This window comes from Genypterus blacodes, unplaced genomic scaffold, assembly GCF_046128005.1.
Source record: "Genypterus blacodes isolate CSIRO-AG114 ecotype Tasmania unplaced genomic scaffold, CSIRO-AGI_Gbla_v1 ptg000012l_1, whole genome shotgun sequence".
In the NCBI taxonomy this organism is placed as follows: domain Eukaryota; kingdom Metazoa; phylum Chordata; class Actinopteri; order Ophidiiformes; family Ophidiidae; genus Genypterus; species Genypterus blacodes.
In genome coordinates, this window is record NW_027466826.1 from 3,367,764 (window position 1) to 3,388,858 (window position 21,095).

Below are 21,095 nucleotides of genomic sequence, written 5' to 3' on the forward strand. Positions count from 1 at the left end.
ATTACCAAACCAGCAACAGAGGTCAGTAAATCGACATACATGGTACATGTATCCACTTACTTAGTTAATATGTAATAGTAAATAAGTCAATACTAAGTGTAAGGATACAAGTTATATTCTTCCACATAAAGGATCAAGAGATTAGATCATAATGAAGCATGTGTACGCTCATTGGAAAATAATCCTGTAATGATAATGAGATTTATCAGGTCAAAACACAAATGCAGTGGGAATCCTTTGTTACACTTTCTCCTGGGCTGAAACATACGCTTTGCCCCCTAATCTCTGTTTGCACATAAGGAGATCTTTGGATTTAACATGATTCTTGATTCCATCAGAGCAGACAGGTCACCCCCTCAGCTGGGACATATGGCTTTTGACAGAGAGAACGTCTTAAGCCATCGCTGCTCAGACCAGCCAATCACGTGAGAGGTAGGGGGGAAAAAAAGGGGTGAAGACACGGCAAGGCCGGGCGACGTCTGAGACGAGGCCTGCAGACAAGACAAGCAGCAGCTGGCAAACTACTTCAATCTGTAATCAATGAACCAACTGGTAGATGGGATTATATGCCTAATTGCACAGCTAACCAGTCCATCCCAAAATGACCAGACAGCATCAGCTTGTGTGCATGACCCAGTACCAGGGACAGCCATTATTCAGGGGCTCTGGCAGTGATTAATCATTCATAACCTGCTCCTACAGCCAAGCCTCGAGTTTGTCAAAAAACAGTGACAGGAGATACAACTCCCTTATACCTAACCAGATCAGCACATCATCTAGTGTGATTAGACAGTGTTATCATATCTCATATTGGGGTTGAATGTAGTCCAGACTTTTGTGGTTTGGGTGAGTGTGCATGTCTGTCCTCTACAAAATTCAGCATTGGCAGATGGGAAGGAAAGACGAACAAATTATTCTGTCTGTCTCAATTTCTCGGCCGAATACACAGATCAATTATTTATCTCACATGTGGTCCCCAGTAAATACACGGCACATTAATGGATCCCACATACTGTGATTCATTAAGAACACAACACAACACAACCTCAGAGCCTTATGTTCCTTTTTTTTTTTTAAGTATAAAGTAAATACATTTTTTAAAATGTTTGTTGTCCAATTTCACCTGAATTACCTTTCTAATCTCACATAATGCAATAATCTGTGTACCATCTTTGGCCCATATTGTTTGAGACCCATAATCCCCTGATGTGCTGTTAAAATCCCTCAGGTTACAAACCGCACTTACACTTCTGTAGCCTCAGGCTAATCTCAGATTATGCTTATTATGGTATGGAGACCAGTAAAAATGGACAGTGAAAGGAGATTTCCTGGTGGATTAGAGGGCAACCAGATTTCATACCATCCTCTCAACACAACAAGTAAAAACAACAGTTATTTAGTAGCAATTATAGTTTCGATTATTTCAATATCTAAAAATCACCTCACATCTTACTGATATTAAATATCACATATATTATATTTTCAATTGGTATTAAATATTTTTGGAATTTATATTGGGATTTTAGAATGATTTATTTTATTTAATGTATTACACAATACATTAAGTAAAAAAAAAGCAATACCCCACCAGTCAGAGATGATCACCATAAATAAATGTTAACATAAATAAGGAGAAAGGGGCAATGATCCCATTCCTCCAAACATGTGAGGGATCCATACAATCAATACAGATAAATAGAAAAGAAGCCGTAATATTTTATATTAATGCAGTATATGTGCAAAATTCTTCAGCAGAGATCTGTAACAATAAAAAATCTGTAGGTAAATATATCAATATATCTCAAAATAGGGCTAGCACATGACTGAAGATGATCTGTGGAATTAATCAACATACTGTTACTTTGCATATATCCACTTAATACAGTACATGGTGGGAATCTTAGATTGATGGGGAAAATATTTATCATCTTAACCATTTATAAGCTCTTTAGCAATCAGTTGTCAACACCATCAGCTGTGTGTGTGTTAAGTTGTGTCACCAGTAAGCAGATGGCAGACTTTTGGTGTTTGTAACACATGGCTCTGAGTGAAGCCACGGCCACAGAGCCCAGCCCAAGATAATTGGAATTTCATTAAGGTTTTGTTTGTGTGTGTGTGTGTGCGTGTTGAGTGTACGTGTGTGTGCGCATAGAGAGAGAGTGGGTGGGTGTGGGTGTTTATGAGTCTGCATGGGTGTGTTTCTCTATGAGTAATATTGAGGATGGGGGAGAGGGTCGGGCCTCCACCTGCTGCCACCTGTTCATCTGTTGTGTCTTATAAAAGCTGCGGCCTCACAGTCTCCAGCATCACAGACACCTTGGGCTCCTCTGACATTAAGGCTGTTCACTATCTGGAGTTACAATCAGTGGACATCTAAATACAAAGGATCACACATCTCGGACAAAAAGGAGACACTCAGAGGAACCCTGAAGCTCAAACTTGACCCCCTGTGGTCGTCTTTCTGCTCCCTGCTCAGCACATCAGAGGACATTCATCACTTTTGTACTTCAACCCAACTACCATGGTGTCCCGCCGGCCCAGCTGCACCGACTCCGGATCAGAGTCATCAGAATCCGACTCCAAAAGTCCAGAGCCGACGACACGGCGAAGGACGGCCGCTAATGCAAGAGAGAGAAAGAGGATGCAGGGTCTGAACACGGCCTTCGACCGCCTGCGCACAGTGGTCCCGCAGTGGGGCCAGGACAAGAAGCTGTCCAAGTATGAGACCCTGCAGATGGCCCTCAGCTACATCATGGCTCTCAACCGGATCCTGACGGATGCCAGGAAGCACAGCGCTCCTCACAGGCAGTGGCTGGACCTGCAGTTTGACAGTGTGCAGCCTGAGGACTTTCCGTGCCTCATGACCTACGACTCTGCTGCTGGACAAGAGTACATCCACTCTGCCTTCACCTATCAGTTTGACGGCCATCAGGTTCATTCATAAACTCTGATTTAGATCGTCCGTCATGTTGTTGGACGTGAGGGACAATAAGAAAATGTCGAGTGACAGACATTACTCCAGTGTAGGAGTGAGTAAATACTTTTGTATTGAATCTATTGTTTTGTAACTTTGATCTGTTTCTTTGTCTGACACCCACAGATAAAGATTCACGTTTTTGCTTTAGGAAACCAAGCAATGTTAAACAGCTGGGATTTTCCGGCATAGTGATTGTGTTCATTGTGTATTAAAAGTAATGTAGTGTTATTACAATTTACATTAGATTGTATTGAAAACACAGACAACAATGTACATTTATCAATTATTTTGATACGGCCCCAAAATTCTGTGCAATGTAAACGATCGTGGTCTCTGCAAACAGCAACATATTTACTGTCGCTAAGTAACAATATGTATTTGGTACATGCTTTTTTAATAATGAAAATAGTGTCTTTGTTATTACTCAGATTTCTATTTTGTTGAATTATACTTTTTTGATTGACAATAATAAACAATACTATTTTGTATGAAAAACCTCTCCTGTTTGCTTTCTGTGTCGATTGTCATAATGCTGAGATATGAGTTGTTGATAAGTGCGTCACCTTCTTTTGATCTCATCATTTTCACTTATCTACTCATGGATGAAATTACTTAAATATAAATGAGCAGCTTGTTGAATGAGTAATGCATTCAATCCTTCCTGTGAAGTCAAACCAAAAACCCAATCTCCCAATTGATTATTTATCCCTTCTTTAATACGTAATATTGCACCAAAACTTGTTGTCCTAATTAGAGGCCCCTGACATTTTTTATCCTCATGATCTCACTTGTCTCCTCTGTTTGCCACTAAACCAGGTGTTAACCCGGGATAGGAGGAATTTAAAGCACATCTTTTGTTTCTTCTGTGTCCTTTTCCCTGTCATGTCCTCTGCACAGCGTGGCACCACCATATATCAGCCTTTAGTCCAGAGCTCCTGCACGCAGAGATAAGACACTGTTACGTCAATGAGGCTTCAAAAGACATGTAAAAACACACATGTAGTCCAAACCACATTTCAATTGTTTTATTCTTCTTTCTTTCAAATGTTTCCACAATATTGTACATCACATTGTCACACGCAATGTGTAAGTTTCAAATGAAATCAACTGTATTGTGTCATATTCATAGCAATAGAGAAGCAAAGAAGGAATGTCGTGGGGAAACAAGTGTTCATTGTTGGAGCCACTCAACTCCACGTTTAAGTAGTCACAAAATCAAATGAGCCACAGAAAAAAGGGGGTTACAGATTTGAAAAGGTTTGCCGTCTTGGCACAAGCCACAGCCGATTAAAGAAGGCTTCACTGAAGGAGCAGAAATCCAGCTCCATTGTGAGTTAATGGCTGTGTCTAATACTTCAGTTCAGAGCCACTGAGGCGTAAACATCCATAGCTGGCCTCAAACTCTCTGCATTATATATAGGACGTATACATGTGTGCATTAACTGTACCGACCAACTGCTACATACTGTAGCTCTGTACACATCTGATTAGCCTGCAGATGATTTTGGCTGCATGTTATCGACACATATTTCAGTGTATTTGGTTTATTGTCTCCTAAAACTCCCCCGAAACATTGAGATACAGTTTAATAAATAGATAAAAAGATACAAAGGTCAACGCTAATGAAGCAGAGATCATCAGTGATACTCCTCATTAATTCCAACATGTAAACAGTTGGAGACAGAAATATAATTGAGGTGTAATGAATGAATTTTGTCAGTAGAAGCACATGGTAATTGAGAGTGACAAACAAAATTAACTTCTAACTGCGGAATTATTGAACACATTATATACAACTTCATTCTATGCATCTGCTGTGAATGAACTGGTGGAAAGTTGCTGAAAGCATTGATATGAAGAAGGCAGATGTCATCTCTTTAGTGACATTACTGAAGAAAGAGAAAAGGTTTTTGTATTTGATACATTTAATCCTATTTATGAAATCATAACCCTGCTTATACACTCATACTTTATAAATTCTCATATAGTATATATTCATATTTTTCACTGACTTTTATCTGTGTAGTAATTAGTCTTAGGGGTCGCCATGTTTTTTTTTAACTATTATTTTTTACCAGATTTTCTTTCAGTGTCAATCAAATGTCTCAAAAAGCACTTTGAGTTGCCTTTTCTCTGGTAAATGTGCTGTACAAATACATAATTAAATCATAAATAAATAATGTGAACGATCCATAACATTCATTGTTACAATATTTAATTTAGTATTATATTTTGTATTTTATGACGTGATGTGGAGGCTCCAGACAGTTGATATTATGATTGAATGGCACCTAGACTCCCAGGTTAAGAGGTCAGATTACACCTCTGAGCAAAATGGAAGTATTGTATTTTGGACAAACTGTGTAAATGAAAGTGTCGTCCATGTTGTTCCTCACATGTTGTTGCTTTGTTACCATGTTAGTGCGTTAGTAATACAGAAACAGAAACACCCAACAGAGGCCCAGCAGCTCCTCCCTCACTGATGGTTATGTCATCCAGTCTTTATAATCATTCCATCAGCAGGTGTTCAAAAGCTGCCTAAACCACTCCCGCCTCATTTTCATCTCTCACCCGCCAGAGACATCCAGGTTCCTCGCGACATGAAGTGTCTGAACAACCGAGCCGAAAGCCACCTGACCGGCCAGGTGGAGTGTGAGCTGGACACTGTGGGAAACAGGGCTTGGGTGAACCAGGCGTACTGTGGTTCCCCTCCATCTCTGCCCCGCGCTGTCAGCACCATCTACAACACCCCGCCTCTGTTCCAGGGCTCCATGGACAACATGTACAAACTACCTGTGGACACCCCGGGCTCTTTCCCAGATGGGCCAGATCCTCTGGACCGAAGCCTGGGGAAGAAACGCAAAGGGTGCTGCTCTTTTATTAAAGGTAGGAGCCCACTCTTCAATGTTTTACTGTCAATGTGTATCAACTGTATGGCTTCTTTCACGAGTGTAGATTATATAACCTTCACAAAGACTTCACAAAGATCTTTCTGTCATATTGTACTATGTGTAATCTCTAGTATCCATTTATCCATAAAAGTTTGTGTCTGTGAACCATTATTTGGTCCACAAATAAAAGTTGTGCATCACAGCTCTGTGCTGTAAATGAAAATAATTGAATGTGATAACTATATTACTTATTTCTTTAGGGTTATGGGGCACAACACTGACTGAAAACACCTCAGACAACAGGGAGCTGTTTGTCCGCACCACCCTTCGGGAGTTAATGGTCTATCTGGTGTTCCTGTTGGATATATGTCTCCGTAAGTGTTAGCAACAATTGCTCTTCGACATTTGCATTTCAACCCAAGAAACAATTGCGGACAAGTGATGAATGTTTACATCGTTACAGAATTTTCTTTTTGGAACCATGAGTCTAACAGTAATTGCATGAAATTCCGAACATTTGACTTACATGCAGTATCACATGCTTCAGAATTGTATGAGAAAATCTGTAAAAAAAACTTCCCTGGATTCAAATTCAATACTTCCCTGGATTCAAATTGCATTCTGATACATAGTGTATTCTCACTTATCCATGTCACATATTTCCAAATACTGATATCAGAAACTTTAAAGTAGGAAAATGCGAACATTCACTCTCACACAACTTCGTTCTATTCATGATCCCTAATGTGACAAAGTTTGTTTTAAGTAGAAAAATGTTGGGTAAAAACAATTTGAAAGCATTACATTGCATTGTGTGTGTGTGTGTGTGTGTGTGTGTGTATGTGTGTGTGTGTGTGTGTGTGTGTGTGTGTGTGTGTGATTTATTTAATGGTTGCTTAATGGTCCATATTTTTTCCTGGCAACTAGTTGAAACTCTTTGTCATGTATGTTTTTCCGTGATGTTACTGTATGCATCGTTTTTGCGTATTGAATAATACCTCAAAAGCTTTAATGTCAACCGCAAAACGTCCTCCTCTCCCTCCATCTGCTTGAAAGCCATTGTCCAGCGGAGCATTAGGAGTGAAAGGAACAGGGGCACTGCTCTCTTGCCTTTTAGCGATAAGAGCATTTAGCCCCATCCTTTGTGGCTTTGTCTGGGTTAGATTTAGATTGTTTGATGAGGCTATTTGCAGCAAGCCAGCGTGCCCTCTCTTCAAACAAATTACTGGGTGTGTTTGGCTGCTGTGACATGCAGGCAGCGGAACAACAAGTCTTGAATGAGGCTTTTGCGTGTCGTGCTTGCGAGTCTCCTTATCTTGGACCTTTGAATGGAGCGACATTTAGCCCTGAGCCTGAGTAAAGCCAGATATGAATTGATGGCTTGGCCGTAACAATGTATTTATGTTGTCTTTCAGTGACATATGGTATGACCAGCTCAAGCACCTACTACTACACTAAAGCCATGACGGACCTCTTCGTGAACACAGCTAGTGACAGCGGAGTTAAATTTCAGTCCATTAGCACCATGGCTGACTTCTGGATTGTGAGTCGCCTCCATGTTCACCACACACACACACACACACACACACACACACACACACACACACACACACACACACACACACACACACACACACACACACACACACAGCAGATATGTTTCAATGATCAATCACATCTGCCTAACTGATCCATCCTGTGTTTATGTGAACAGTATGCCCAGGGTCCCTTGCTGGATGGCCTCTACTGGACTCGATGGTACAATAACCAGTCCATGGACAATGGAGACAAGTCCTTCATCTACTATGAGAACATGCTGCTTGGCGTCCCCAGGATGAGGCAGATCAAGATAAAGAACAACTCCTGTAAGGTCCACAGCGACTTCGAAAATGAAATCACCGGATGTTTCGACGTCTACAACGAGAAGAAGGAGGCCGACCTTGGCTTCGGCCTCATCAATGGCACAGCGTGAGTGGCTCGCTTTGCTTTTCGGTTGTGCTTGTAGATAGAACTTTACAGAGGGATTGACGGTCCTCGCCTGCTATACTGTTCTTCCTCCTGCAGCTGGACGTACCACACGGAGAACGAGGTGAAGGGTTCCTCTCACTGGGGCTTGCTGACCACGTACAGCGGCGCAGGCTACTATCAGGACCTGGGTCGCACCAGGGAGGAGAGCGTCATCACTCTGACGGAACTGATAGACAACCTATGGCTAGACCGAGGCACCAGAGCAGCCTTCATCGACTTCTCCACTTACAATGCCAACATCAACATGTTCTGCGTCATCAGGTAATGGCTGCAACATTTTCAATCCATAAACGTTTGAGAAAATCCCAAATTCGTCTGACGTTGTTTCACCTACTATTGCAGGTTGCTGGTTGAATTCCCAGCAACTGGTGGAGCAATCCCATCATACCAGATAAGAACGGTCAAACTGATTCGATACATCACCTACTGGGACTACTTCATCCTCGGTTGTGAGTTGATCTTCTGTTTATTCATCCTCTACTACATCGTGGAGGAGATTCTCGAGCTGCGAATACACAAGTTCTCCTACTTCAAAAGTATCTGGAACATACTGGATATTGTCGTCATAATGGTAAGAATGTCCGTCTTGTCCTATGTTTCCCTTGTGTCTGAATTTGTAAGAGCTGAAGGAAGTGACATCATTCTCTTTCCCAGCTTGCCTTCGTTGCAATCGTGTTCAACGTTTTCCGTACCGTCAAAGTGGATAAATTACTCGGCAAACTGCTGCAGCAGCCAGAGATCTACGCAGATTTTGAATTTCTGGCATTCTGGCAAACACAATACAACAACATGAATGCGGTGAACTTGTTCTTCGCGTGGATCAAGGTACAGTACCAACGTCTTTCATTTTAAGGTTTGTACTTTTTTATCCAGAGACGCCGTCCTCCTAAAGAGTCTTATTCTTGTCTTGTAGCTTTTCAAGTACATCAGCTTTAACAAGACCATGACTCAGCTGTCCTCCACGCTGGGTCGATGTGCCAAAGATATCTTGGGATTCGCCATCATGTTCTTCATCGTGTTCTTTGCCTACGCTCAACTTGGATATCTGCTCTTTGGGATGGAGGTTGAATCCTTCAGCACCTTCGTCAAGTGCATGTAAGCTGCTTGGGGGTGTATGTCACTGATCTCCAGAGGCAAAGATCGGTACTGACAAGGAATCAATCAGCTCACCACTCAGCTCACCACTCCATTTCTCCTACAGTTTCACACAGTTCCGGATCATCCTCGGAGACTTTGATTACGATGCCATTGATCGTGCTAACAGAGTTCTCGGGCCGATCTACTTCGTCACCTATGTGTTCTTTGTTTTCTTTGTTCTCCTGGTAAGTGACTCTGCAACTCATCCCACTTCATTTTAAAACGATACATTTGTACACTCTGTTTTTCTCTGTTGATCCATCTGTTAGAACATGTTCTTGGCCATCATAAATGACACGTATTCTGAGGTCAAGGAGGAGCTCTCATCCCAAAAGGATGAGCTGCAGATTACTGATCTCATCAAGCAGGTAACAACAGGCAATATTTGTGTAAACTTTGTTAGAAATAGTGTCCAACAGTGTGCAAAATATAACTATAATTTGATTTTGTTGTGATTCAGAGCTATACGAAGACATTCATGAAACTCAAACTTAAAAAGGAGAAAATATCAGATGTTCAGAAGGCGCTGCGGTCTGGATCAGGACAAATTGAATTCAAAGACTTTAGAGAAACTCTGAAGGAGTGAGTCAAAGCAAATGCCAAAGAGTGTTTTTCCTTTCATTAGTTTGTTGAGCTGTGAATAAAATCCTCAACGATATGATCATCTCGCAGGATGGGACACGCTGATCATGAAATATCCGCAGCTTTCTCGCGGTTTGACCGGGATGGGAACCACATACTAGACCAACAGGAGCAAGAGAAGATGAAAATGGAGCTGGAAGAGAAGAGGGTTGGTGCAAGAGATCGAAAACTAAATCTATTTTTGTTTTATCTTGACAACGAATAAACCAAATATTAAGACCTTCAAGCAGAGATAGAAGTTTTCTCAATCACGGTTTGTTTTCCACCAGGATGCTCTGAGTGCCGAACTGAACAATCTTGGAATGAATTATGATAAAGATGTATTGGGGACGTCTCCTGTAACTTCCAGCGATCAGACCAATCCCAGCCAAGGCTTTGTGAAGGAAGAGCAGTTTGAAAAGTGAGGAGTTGTTCAAAGCACAATTCCATATTACAAACATGAACCATCATCTGAATGACCTCTCCCTCTGTTTAAGACTGACCAAGCAGGTTCTCCACCTTGAAAATTCTGTGTCAGTGATGACAGCCAAGATCGACCTGATGATGAGGAAACTCGGGCTACAAAACAAAACTAAAGGGAAGGAGACAGCATGGAGTGGTGATGTGAGTACGGACCCGAGTCAAGATCAACACGTTTGCAGACAACTCTTTGCTTTATATTTTAGTTGATGGCCAGACAACAGTTAGGGTCTAAGATTTAGTACTTTCAGCGTTTTCTTACTCATATCAGAAAATACGTCTGGATTTGTATTTATGTCATTATGAATAAACATTGTTTCATTATTAATGCTCCAGAATGATGACCCTGCCTCAGACGGGAATGTCGTGGTTCGCATGGACACACGGTTGAAAGCTGAGACAGACATCCATATGTAATTAAACCAGAAGCCAGACGCCAAACAGAATTCTGTGATTTACAACTATCTGGAGAGTTCTATTTGAACAGATAAGTAAACAAAATCTGCTGACAAAGGTGGCAACATTCAACTCTTCTCATATGTCCATAAGCTAGTCTATTATAGTTCATGGAAATGTGTATATAATGTATAGAATTGTTACTACTGATTAGTAGGACGCTGCACTAGAACTCAGCTAATAAAGTGATTAAAAACGTAAAGGGGACGTATTGGACTTTTTAATTAGATTCCCCTCAAGTATATAGATTAATTAAGTAGGCATATGTGTTCAAATCTGTTCGTCACCTGTAAGATTGAACTTTATCTGCCCTCTTTATGTCAAAAACAGAGGTGCAATGTATGTTAAGATTAGACATTTATGTTAATGAAGTTAATTTTACATTTTGTCACAGCCATTATTACAGTGTGATTTAAGGTTTATTTCCACAGAAGTAGGTTATTAAAAAAACTGAAGTTGTGCAATATATACATATATATACATAATATCTAGTGCTTTTGCTGCTTACATCAAATGCTTACCAAGTAATTTCATGTTGGAATATTTCAGTTATATTACAGTTGCTCAAAAAACAAACAAATCAGCTATTTATTGCTATTAATTCATATAATGGTCACAAGTATCTATAAAATTCTTCCCAAATATGTTTTGTGTGAACATTCTGGCTTTGTAGAGCATTTATTATTCTTTTCTTTGATTGGCTAGTTAGGCTTCACACTTCCCAACATTGCTACAAACAAAGTCATATATATACAGACTTGATGGACTGTACATGTCTGCTTAAGATTCTGTACCGATGTGAGTTTGCAGTGACTTCATGTTTTCGCTGTCAGCACAGATGATCAGAGAGTAATAAACAAACTATATGAGCAGCTTCAAAGTCTCTTTATTGACATTTCCGTGTATACACAGAAGAGGGTTTCATCCATTATGGGACATCACTTCTGTATTTCCCCATCATATGTATTACTGTCATAAAAGCAAATTCCCATTACATTCAATTCCTAAGCAGCAAATATATTACATGTTGTAAGCGTGCAGTTTAAGCTAAAATATCGCCTGCTTTCCTGCTATGTACTAAAAAATGGCACACAAACATAACAGGAAAAATCCACAGTGGAAAAAAAAACAACTCATTTTCTAATTTGTAATGGAGCCTCTGGAAAAAAATAAGTTTACATTTACCAACACATCAATTAAGGCTTATTCATAAATTATATTGCTCAAATTAAATGATGGCATTTCATTTCATAATGTTCTACCTACAGTATATACATTATTTCTGAAGGTTTTGTCCGAATAAGTCTATATTTACACAATTATCCAACACGACCCCTGCTAAATGATCTCACGCAAACAAAAAACTTTAGTATGTCGGCTAGTACAACAGCAAATGACAGAGAAGCTAACAAGGAGTGTAAATATATCCTGTACATGATGGCATAGATCCAAATAAAAAGCCAAGTGATGCCACACCTGGGAAATGGTCAGACCCTTCTCCAAAAGAATAATGAAAAGATTTCTGAATCGCCAAGAAAGAAAGAAGTTTACACTGAATGAATGAATATATAATGCCCTCAACCATAGAGAAGCAATGCTATATTTAATATGTTTTTTTGGGCTTCAGTGGTAAAACACATTCTGCTATTCATGAGAAGCCTAAAAATAACTTAAGTGGGGGGGAGTGAAGCGTTAAACATTTCAATAGCAAACACAGGATGAAAATATAATTGCGGGCTGCTTTCCAAAAAATGCTTGGTGTTGAGCTCAAGTCTCCACAAAACTCTCAAACCGCGGAACATAAATGAATGTAAGGGGTTAATGAGCTGAAGGAAAAAACTATTTAAGATCCTCCAGGAAACCAGCCCCAGAATCAGGATAACACTTTGCTTCACAAAGTTTTGGGGAGGCTTAGCTATTTACAATACTTTTGTTTAGACAGTCATGCGTCAGTCGTGTGCTATTGCATTTCCTCTCTCACCAGACTATGGGTTAGAATTCATCATATTTCAACTAAAACCCATCAAAAGTTTATGTAGGAAGATGCTGATACAAACACGCAGGTTTTATCTATCTTAAAGATTAAGTAGTCCAAAATTGTGTCATTCCCAAAATTCAATTTCTCTTCAAAAGCCCCGGTTGTAGCTTGAAAGGAAATTGAAACGTCTTCTCTCGTGCCTCTATTCAAAAAGCCTTTTTATATCAATGTATCAAAACAGGAGTGGATGTCTCTGGTAGGAGCTCAGAGCAGAGCAGAGCAGAGCAGGCAGGTTCACTCTGGAGGCTCGGTGAGGTGCAGCTGAGAGCGTTAAAGTCACGGTGAAGTGTTTGGATACGTCTAATCCTCCTGATCCGGCCAATCAGCATTTTGTGCCATTTTAAAAGCAGATATGCAATAAAACTTAAATAGGGCAAAGAGGGAAGATTTTAGGATTTTTATTTATAAAATAACAGAAAGTTGCCCCATGTCTCAGATGTAAACAACACATTGCAAGTCTGCAACAATTTCTCATGGAAAACTGCGAGATTAATAAACACACGTGATCTGAAAAGCAAATATTGCTACAATTAAATTATTCATCATTAATTTTGTTAAAGATTCTATGGATTATAATCCTTGTCATATCCCAGATGGCTGATTTAGTATGCATACTTTTAGCTCCAATAAAGAAAATTCAAGTGTTTTGGGTTAAACATATTCAAGTTTTTACATTAAATGCTTTTCAGATCAAATTGAATTTTTGAAAGACTTGTACCAATGGTCACCAACTCAATATGTGAAAATATACTGGCTGACAGAATTGCGCAAATCTCCTTCTCACACAATTTACAAGGTTTGCACTGGGCCCAAATTTCAAAAAGCCACAAAAAGTCTACTTAGAAAAAGACAGTTTGGCTTTACTTCAGAAGATCAAAACCACATCAGAAGTATAAGAATTATAAATCAAATCAAAGTTTCAAAAAGGTTCTGAGTGGAACTGAGAGAAGCATTTTTAAGTGTACTCTTGTTTACTACTGTAGCGATTATATGCGACAAAGGCTTTGTGAATATGGCCCCTGCCCTCCGTTTTACCACAAAGGCTGTCCAGATGAACGAGTGTGATGTGGCGTGAAAGGGCTCCCCGTGGTGACAAGGCTCAGACTCAGGTGAGGGCCAGCTCACTGCGTCTGGTAGCCGGCCATGCTGAAGTTCGCCAGGTTGGACATGACTGAGCCGGGCGGGGGGGCGGCCTGGGACGCCGTGGATCCGAACCCTCCCATCCAGGTCGGTGACTGCGACTGCCTGCAAACACACCGTGACTGTCTGAGTGCTATGATGGAGGTCAGTGGCTACAAACTGGGTACTGTGTAACAGAATAACTCAAGGCGGGGAACGAGTCCTCCTCCGTTTCAAATCAGACAAACATGCAACAGAGCAGCACTCACTCAGCTCCAAATGACTGCTGGTTCCACGTCTGGCTGTACATGCTGTAAGAGGGAACTTGCCACCCATTGGCCATGTATTGCCCATACTGCTGCTGCTGTTGTTGCTGCTGCTGCTGCTGTTGCTGCTGCTGTTGCTGTTGTTGTTGTTGTTGCTGCTGCTGTTGTTGTTGCTGCTGCTGCTGGGGATTCCCATAGACCTGATTCCACTGCCCCCACTGACCATAATCCACCTGTGTGGACACCAACACAGAGAAAGACAAATAGAAGACATGTTACTGCCACTGTGTTCAATCAGCAGCAAACCATTACCCAACACTGTATGAGAAAAGGTTAAAGTGAAGCTGTACTGCACTCCTTCAGCTGTTACATTTATTATTTTAGGGCAAATGTTTACACAGGGTTTTCCTGACCATTCTACGACTCAGGTTCCTACAGCGTTCACCTATTTAGATGTGGATACCCTCAAATTGAAGCTGAAAGTCTGCACTTACAGTACATCTTGATTGTTTCAGTTCAAGTCCATTGTGGTGTTGTACAGAGCCCAAATGGTACAAATTGTGTCAATGTCTAAATACTTATGGACCGAACCGTATTTTTGCCATAACGAAGACGATTATTGTCCTCATATTGTCATGAAAGGACTTAGATGAAACACTTAAGTATGTGCAGTTGCTTGTTGCTGCATGCACTCAATACAACATACATCAGTCAGTGTCAGAGCTTAGATAACCGGATTGGAAACAGTGTTCATGAGTGATTGACTGTAAGCGTGCCTTTACTAATGCAGCTGGATGAGTCAACATTTGCATCATAGAGCAGGTTTAAACAAATCCACGCCTAAGCCCTAAATGAAAATGAGAAAAAAGGCTGTTCTGCTGTGTGTATGAATAAAGGGAAGTTGTTAGAAAACCAGTTTGGTGAGTTCAAAACACACTGTGGTGCTTTTAGAGAGTTTGACTGAGGCCTGCAGGAAGTTCACACTACCTGCTGTGGACTCTTGGCCATGTCAGGAGATTCTTTGCCCCAGTAGCACTTCACTATGTGACCCTCGATGACTGTACCGTTGACTGAGACGATGGCATGGGCGGCACTGTCATGGGAGGAAAACCTGCAAAGAAAACAACAGCGTAGTCATTATATTTACTATCTGACAATGAAGATAAGGATTAATTCTAAGCAGTGTGTATCTTTTGACACCTAGAGGCCAGATGCTGCTATGGCTCATGTCTCCATAACACCAGCAGTACCTTATGAAAGAGTATCCTTTCTCTGGGAAGACTCGGATTTCCATTATTTGACCAAATGGTGAGAAGGTCTGTCGCATTACGTGTTCTGAAAAAAAGAGGGATGAAATTAATGATTGAATGGTGAGAAAGACTTGATTTTTCGGCTACGTTGGGGAAAATGATATGGAAGTGTGTGTGTGCGGGTGGCTGACACTTGCCTGATAGCCCTGACTGGATTCCTCCACAGTATACGGTGCAGTTCTGAGGACTGGACTGAGTCAAGACGTCATCAAATCTCAGCTGCTTTGAGCCGTCTTTAAAGAAACAAAGAGATCAAACTCATGGCATATTTGGCGAATCTCCCAAACTCTGACCACTGCACCCTCTCGTCATACATACTGTCTTGAGAGCTCTTTGGAGCCGGTGGTTTGCGTGTGGCCCAGTTGGTCCTGATCTGGCGTCCGCCCAGCCACTGTCCCCCCATGTGGATGATGGCGTTCTCTGCATCCTGTAAGTCCAAATCAAAGACAGTTCGCTCTCCGGATTCTCACAAGCTGCTAAGTCTAACACCCGAGAAGAGGAAAGTTCTGAATAGGAATAAGTTACCGTTTGTAATCTATTATACAGCAAATAATGTTCACGGTGAACTGAATATGGATTCACGGAAAAATTAGCTATTGACCATAATTTAAAAAAAGAGAATTAACCATTTTTTCCCCGATTGTTATTACTGCTATTGCGTTTTTAAGTAGGATAATAAACAGAAAATAGAAATAACCTTCAGTCTGTGTTGTTGTACTGGAGCCTTACCAGTTTGTTGAAGAAGGACACAAATCCATACCCCTTTGATTTTCCTGTCGTCATGTCCTTCACAACACGGGCATCCCTGAGAGGAAAACGTGCAACGACAACTTTAGCGCATTTTCCAACCCGGAACGCTTCAAACCACATAAAGGAACCACGCAAAAACACTGAGCTGTGAATCCACTACACTGTTCCTACATTCATGTACATTAGCTATCATGACCCTGAGCACTGCACTGAGCACTGACTCCTTATATAACTGCAAAGCAACACTTCAAAAACATAAAAACAAATACAAATACATGCAGCCTAAAGTACTAACAGAAATCTCACATTTCTTAACGGTTCCTTGCCACTTAGAGCACCACTTCCTGTTCAATCTTCATAATTAAGCAGGCTACTGATTTAAAAATTGACAAAGGAACAGATTATATGGATTACCATGCAATTCTTAAAATCTGCTGATGGTGCTCTTCCTACAAATAGAAATATATAGAAAATATCAAAGAGAAAAAAGGAATTAAACGGCATACGTGGCCTGTTAACAGATTTCTTTATTTTCCCTGGTCAATTCTTTACCACCAATATGGAGTTTGGGGAGCTGCAAATTTTGAGAAATTGACATTTTCAGAGGTTTTGGAGATGAGCATTGCACTAAAAACAGTACTATGCAAAATCAAAAATGAGACAATTTTCAGACACAGACTGAGAGAGAGGAACACATTTGAGTATTGGAAGTGGTTAATCCAAAATAACTAAAAATAATGTTAATACAAAGCATCTACAAATAAAGACATGTGGAAAGAATGGAATAAATAGAGAAAAAAAACTACATCTGAGTCTCCAGAGTGCACAGTTCCTTGCTGTTAGCCTTCAAGCTCCTGTCCAATCCTATGAGCATTTCTGTAAAAATAACCAAAGGTCTATTACTTCACTGAGACCCACAACTACAGGTACGATGAAAGGTGTTCACGTTCATACACTTTCAGAAGGTTGACATTTTGCTGACTTACAACTCACTTACCACAACCTTAAAAAAGGGAAAAAAAACTAAAAAGGAAAAATAAATAAATAACTTATAGGCTAAAAGCTAACACTTCAATCAAGGGGAAAGCGGCAAACAATACACATAAACACTTCAGTTCAACTATATTGTGAGTCTTATTAAAAAAAAGAACTGGAGAATCTAGAATGTTCTACACTTCAATCAAGGGGCAAAGCGGCAAACAATACACATAAACACTTCAGTTCAACTATATTGTGAGTCTTATTAAAAAAAAGAACTGGAGAATCTAGAATGTTCTACACTTCAATCAAGGGGCAAAGCGGCAAACAATACACATAAACACTTCAGTTCAACTATATTGTGAGTCTTATTAAAAAAAAGAACTGGAGAATCTAGAATGTTCTACACTTCAATCAGGGGCGAAGCGGCAAACAATACACATAAACACTTAAGTTCAACTATATTGTGAGTCTTATTAGAAAAAGAACTGGAGAATCTAGAATGTTCTAGAAAGAGCTTCATTCCACCTTGAGATTTACTTTCCCTCTAAGAATTAAGATCATGTTCAGTTCATCAGCTATGTTTAGACGCACGCCTATAATCACATCCTAAATTCACCATCTGGTGACAGCACAAACTCCACACCTCTTACTAAATAACCGTTAAGGCCTTTATACGACTCGTTATATATGTAGGAGGATGCGCACAGATTGTATTGAAAGCACGTGGAAAACTGGCTGATGACGTTCTCTGCAATGCCAGGTCGTAGAAAGTGTAAAGTGGGATCCGATCATTGTGATATTCTACTGCTTGATTTAAGTCCAGGGACGTTAACTCTGGTCCTTGAGGTTTTTGTTCCTTCCTTACACATTAATGAGCTGCGTGCAGGCCATTTATGTGGACTTAATAGACTCGATTTGCTCCTTGGGGTATTTATATCATATCCGACTACTGAGATGCCAAAACAAAAGAATGCAAAGGTGAAAGAGCAGGGAGAAGAGAATGAGCCGTCCCAAGATTCACCAGGAAAAAAAAAACACAGTTGAGCAGCTCTGCGGACTCCAGTTGCATCTATGTCTAAACTGTCGGTGTGTGCAATATCCTCAAGCCTACCCATGACCGTTTTAATGACAGGATTGTTCTCTCCACTACGCTTCGATAAAACATTTACTGCAACTCCCAAGTATGGACTGCGGAGGATGCGATAAATGATCCGTGGTCTTAGTTAACCGATACCAGTCTTGGCTGATTAACTGTGTCGGTGAGAAACAAAACCCCCCCCCCCCCAAGACATCTGTAGCCTCGAGGACCAGAGTTTGAATCCCTGGCATAAGCAGTTTAATATTAGACGACACCTACGAAGACATGTGACCCCACAAGCGACGGCAAATAATAGAACACTGTCAGCCATAAACACCTTTCCATCAGAACCAACACGCACAAGTCCACAACAAGTACAAGTCCACTGATAATCTACTTCACTTCACTTAATAACTGGAACACGTTAATAGATTTATGTAAACATAACACAGCCACAGCCTATATAGTAGAAATGTAACTGTCACATGTAGGTTTAAATCAAAGGGACACCACTAAAACGGTTATGGGAGGATTTGAGCGGTAAATTTCTTCTCCGAAATCATTTGTCAGGTGTATATTGAGAAATTACAAAGAACATACAAACTGTACTAGAATCAAATGGATCCAATTTCACTCTATAGATAGGGCATCACTGGTTTAATCAGTAGTTTACGGAATCACAAAAATCAACATACTTTCCATTATATGTATAAATTGTGATTTTTAAGAATATTTTTGGAGGTTCTGTAAATCAAGCACTTCTCTGCATGGTCATCATAGTCATGGATGCTTGTTATTTCATTACACTTATTATAATGCTGCCATGTTTCATTGAATAAACGAAAACATAATGTGTACTTACGAGATTTTCCCCAACGGTGCGAATGCGGCTTTGACGTCTTCAGTGGTAATCTCAGGGCTCAAATCACCCACAAAAACATGGAAGTGATCTGTGACAAAGAAACAAATAACCTTTACTATACTCTGCACAATTTAGCGACTTGCGGTATAGAAGAGGTTCTGCGGGGATGAACACTTACTGGACGTGTCTTTCTTCTGGCTACTAGGAGTTGTGGCCCAGTTTACTTTGACCTCCTGAAAGCAGAGGAGGTCACACAGTGTTCAAAAGTGGGCCAGAGAACTACATTTGCAGATGAATTCTCTGCGGAAAGAAGAATTAACAGAGGCATTTGACATTTGATAGTCGACCTGTGTAGCCTTGCCAAGCCTCACCTTTCCTAATATTTTCCTCCCATTCATGGCTGCAAGGGCTGCAGCAGCATCTCTGTGTTCAAAGAACTCCACAAAGCAATAGGGGTCATTGCTTGTGTGCTGCAAGAGAGAAAGTCAAACACAAGCAGTTAACCTCCTAAAGTGTTTCCTCTATTTTGTAAATGAGACTCATTCATTCCCAGGTCAGCTGTATATATTATACAATAGTGTTACTATTGTTAGATATTGTTTAAATATACAATAGTTATTTAGTGAGACTCGAGCAAAGAGCCTGAAGAGCCGTTCCAGTGGTTTCCTCTTTTGGCATACACATTCATACATTCCCTCTTCATAACCTTTAATGATAACTCTCACACTGCTGTCTTTCTTTCCCTGGAGAGGGCTGTGTAGAGCTGTGAGCAAACAAAGGCTGAGGAAGCTAGATAACTATAATGGCAAGGAGAAAACAAAAGAAAAGAAAGGAGGAGAGACAGGCTCCTGCCAACAAAAACCTATCACTGGAAAAAGTCTTTGATGAGACCAAACTTAGGTCCCTTGTGTATTTCTAGGTGAGTTGTCTGTCATAATTACTTTCCAAATGATCTAGATGTGGCTGACAAAGTAGCAGGTTAGAAATGAATAGATGAATCAACTGAACCTTTTTAGATGCTTACCTCTGTGATCATTTTACAGCTTTTACACGGCCCAATCTGTGTGAAGAGCTGCAGAATCAGGATCTCTGTTACATCCCTGGAGAGGTTTCCCACATACCTGCGGGGAAAGAGGAGGTTCAATGGGCTGCCAGTCACCGTGAAGTGCAGGTAGCGGCCAGCCAACACAGACATGCGGCATAGAAAAAGCCTCCAGACTACACTCAGGTATCGTATGGTAATCAAATTGAAAGAAGCAAACACTCCAGCCCGTCGTGTCGTTGTTTACATCGGCACACAAGCTAGGCTGCTAATGAATAGCAAATGTTAGTTAGCATAGGGTACAACGTGACGTGTAACGATCTTTGAGAACAAAGACACAAACGAGGAAATGTTATTGTCATAGGAGCTTGTAACGTTAAGATACCATCGGTGAAAAACACAGTCACCGCTGTTTTGCTAGCTAACGGGCTTTGGAGAAATAGCGGCTATCTTAAATTAACCACCGCTTCAAGACATAGTAAGCTAACGTTTTTTCACTTAATGTCACTTACAGAGTTTTGGGGTAGTTGTCGTCATCCATGGTTAATACCCAGAGCCACGAAGGTAGAAAACGTGAGTTAATCGCTAATTACCTAACCTTAACCGACCCCCGCGTGTGCTAATATAATGTCTAGCTAACTAGCTTAGAAGCTAGCTCACCGGGCGACAGGGCATACGTCACGCTGGGAGTCTAGAGCGCGTGCGTGCGTACGTGAGCGCGCGAGGGGAACTAATGGTAAGGAAAGTAGTCAGCAGGAAGACAGTCCACAGCTGCAACAATTTAAAAGTTTCCGGTTTAGATTGATTGCCATCGAATATGCGAAGAAGGCCCCTTTTGCGACTAATTAGTCAAGTGTTTCGAAATGTGTTTGTGTCGTCTGTAACCTGCTTTTATTTTGAAATGCAATACAAGGGTACGCTTGTTTTAAGCACAGCAATTGACGGATCACAGCACAGGACCTTTCTGGAATCTGAGCTCTGAATGTGGGGTTGCAGGAAGTGTGGAGCGAGATATGCACCTTATTTTGGATAACTGACGATAGATAGATACACAGACAG

At 40.7% G+C, this 21,095-nt stretch overlaps 3 protein-coding genes across 3 annotated transcripts; 2 read left to right on the top strand and 1 right to left on the bottom strand.

Annotated features, from left to right (window-relative positions):
* The first annotated feature begins 2,521 nt into the window (after positions 1 to 2,521).
* On the top strand, positions 2,522 to 2,944 carry atoh7 (atonal bHLH transcription factor 7). The gene has a single exon (XM_076161965.1). The coding sequence runs from the start codon at positions 2,522 to 2,524 to the stop codon at positions 2,942 to 2,944; it is 423 nt and encodes a 140-aa protein (XP_076018080.1).
* Positions 2,945 to 5,577: 2,633 nt separating this feature from the next.
* On the top strand, positions 5,578 to 10,871 carry pkd2l1 (polycystic kidney disease 2-like 1). The gene is made up of 15 exons (XM_076164070.1): positions 5,578 to 5,863; positions 6,129 to 6,242; positions 7,284 to 7,411; positions 7,583 to 7,836; positions 7,933 to 8,157; positions 8,239 to 8,467; positions 8,551 to 8,721; positions 8,810 to 8,991; positions 9,098 to 9,218; positions 9,303 to 9,401; positions 9,494 to 9,615; positions 9,706 to 9,823; positions 9,945 to 10,075; positions 10,152 to 10,278; positions 10,471 to 10,871. The coding sequence occupies exons 1-15, from the start codon at positions 5,578 to 5,580 to the stop codon at positions 10,549 to 10,551; spliced, it is 2,388 nt and encodes a 795-aa protein (XP_076020185.1). The 3' UTR covers positions 10,552 to 10,871.
* Positions 10,872 to 11,460: 589 nt separating this feature from the next.
* tial1 (TIA1 cytotoxic granule-associated RNA binding protein-like 1) lies at positions 11,461 to 20,904 on the bottom strand. Its single transcript, XM_076164080.1, has 12 exons — positions 20,549 to 20,904; positions 20,019 to 20,115; positions 19,366 to 19,464; positions 19,173 to 19,227; positions 18,995 to 19,082; positions 16,053 to 16,128; positions 15,642 to 15,750; positions 15,461 to 15,556; positions 15,264 to 15,348; positions 15,001 to 15,124; positions 14,017 to 14,246; positions 11,461 to 13,873 (listed from the first exon to the last, which is right to left on the bottom strand). Exons 1-12 carry the CDS (start codon positions 20,575 to 20,577, stop codon positions 13,750 to 13,752), a joined length of 1,212 nt encoding a protein of 403 aa, XP_076020195.1. The 5' UTR covers positions 20,578 to 20,904; the 3' UTR covers positions 11,461 to 13,749.
* Between the last annotated feature and the right edge of the window lie 191 nt (positions 20,905 to 21,095).

Bases quoted from the DNA above. Each gene is read 5' to 3' on its own strand.
- atoh7 (XM_076161965.1), top strand. From the start codon at position 2,522: ATGGTGTCCCGCCGGCCCAGCTGCACCGACTCCGGATCAGAGTCATCA.
- pkd2l1 (XM_076164070.1), top strand. From the start codon at position 5,578: ATGAAGTGTCTGAACAACCGAGCCGAAAGCCACCTGACCGGCCAGGTG. The intron at 8,158-8,238 runs GTAATGGCTGCA...CTACTATTGCAG, and splicing joins AACATGTTCTGCGTCATCAG to GTTGCTGGTTGAATTCCCAG. The intron at 8,468-8,550 runs GTAAGAATGTCC...TCTCTTTCCCAG, and splicing joins TGGATATTGTCGTCATAATG to CTTGCCTTCGTTGCAATCGT.
- tial1 (XM_076164080.1), bottom strand. From the start codon at position 20,577: ATGGATGACGACAACTACCCCAAAACTCT. The intron at 19,083-19,172 runs GTAAGTGTTCAT...TCTTTGTCACAG, and splicing joins CCAGAAGAAAGACACGTCCA to ATCACTTCCATGTTTTTGTG. The intron at 16,129-18,994 runs GTAAGTACACAT...TTTTCCTCTCAG, and splicing joins GCACCGTTGGGGAAAATCTC to GGATGCCCGTGTTGTGAAGG.